Raw genomic sequence first — 873 nt, 5'->3', positions numbered from 1 at the left:
AACATGTTAACATACTACTTCCTTTTTCGCATTTTATGTGTAGACTTATTAATTTATTTGTCAAAGTATTTATACAATTATGCACAAAAGTAAATTCATACTTCTTTATTTGTTTTTTTTTAGCATCACATGAATGATATTAGCATACTAATTGATTAATTTCTCCCCCCTCCCCTTCCTTACTCTCGCTTACCTCCACGCTGCTTCCTTTTCCCTCTCTCCCTTCCTTTCCTCTTTTCCCCTTCTTTCACCCCCCCCCGTCCTCCTTCCCTTTGCTCTTTAACCATTCCCCCTTCCTTCTTTCCCCCTCTCCCCCTTCCTTCTTCTCCCTCTCCCCCTTCCTTCTTTCTCCCTCCTCCCCCTTCCTTCTTTCCCCTCTCCCCCTTCCTTCTTTTCCCCTCTCCCCCTTCCTTCTTTTCCCCCTCTCCCCCTTCCTTCTTTTCCCCCCTCCCCATTCCTTCTTTCCCCTCTCCCCCTTCCTTCTTTCCCCCTCTCCGACGCCTACCCCTTCGACCTCAGGACTTGGCGGTGGGCACAGATGGAAGCAACCTCCTGGAGATCATCGACCAGAATGTCCCGGGCTACCACCGGGTCACCCAGACAGACCCTTTCCAGGACCCGCTGGAAGACGAGCCGTGAGTAGGCCTACCTTTGGGTTTGGGGAAAGGGGGTGGTGGGGAGGGAGGGGGGATGGCGATAATGGAATAGGGTGAGGTGGAGTAGGATGGGGGGGGATGGAAGTAGAGAGAGAACTCGTTAGCGGTACTGTAAATCTCTTTGAAACATGTGCGTTTTACTTTTACCATTGTATTGTATGTTAAACTAATCGATCTCCTTTTCTGTCCTCGTCTGCCTTTTCCTTTTCTAACCTTC

At 49.1% G+C, this 873-nt stretch overlaps 1 protein-coding gene across 1 annotated transcript in view; it reads left to right on the top strand.

The window, feature by feature from the left end:
- Positions 1-873, top strand: part of LOC119591499 — a 27,560-nt gene that overhangs the window by 5,515 nt on the left and 21,172 nt on the right. Inside the window, exon 3 of the mRNA XM_037940249.1 lies at positions 520-635. Coding sequence (XP_037796177.1) covers positions 520-635 — 116 coding nt within the window. The remainder of the gene's footprint in view (positions 1-519; positions 636-873) is intronic.

The sequence above is a fragment of the Penaeus monodon genome, chromosome 28, assembly GCF_015228065.2.
Source record: "Penaeus monodon isolate SGIC_2016 chromosome 28, NSTDA_Pmon_1, whole genome shotgun sequence".
NCBI lineage: Eukaryota > Metazoa > Arthropoda > Malacostraca > Decapoda > Penaeidae > Penaeus > Penaeus monodon.
The sequence above is the reverse complement of the archived record's forward strand: the minus strand, read 5'-3'. Positions and strand labels throughout refer to the sequence as shown.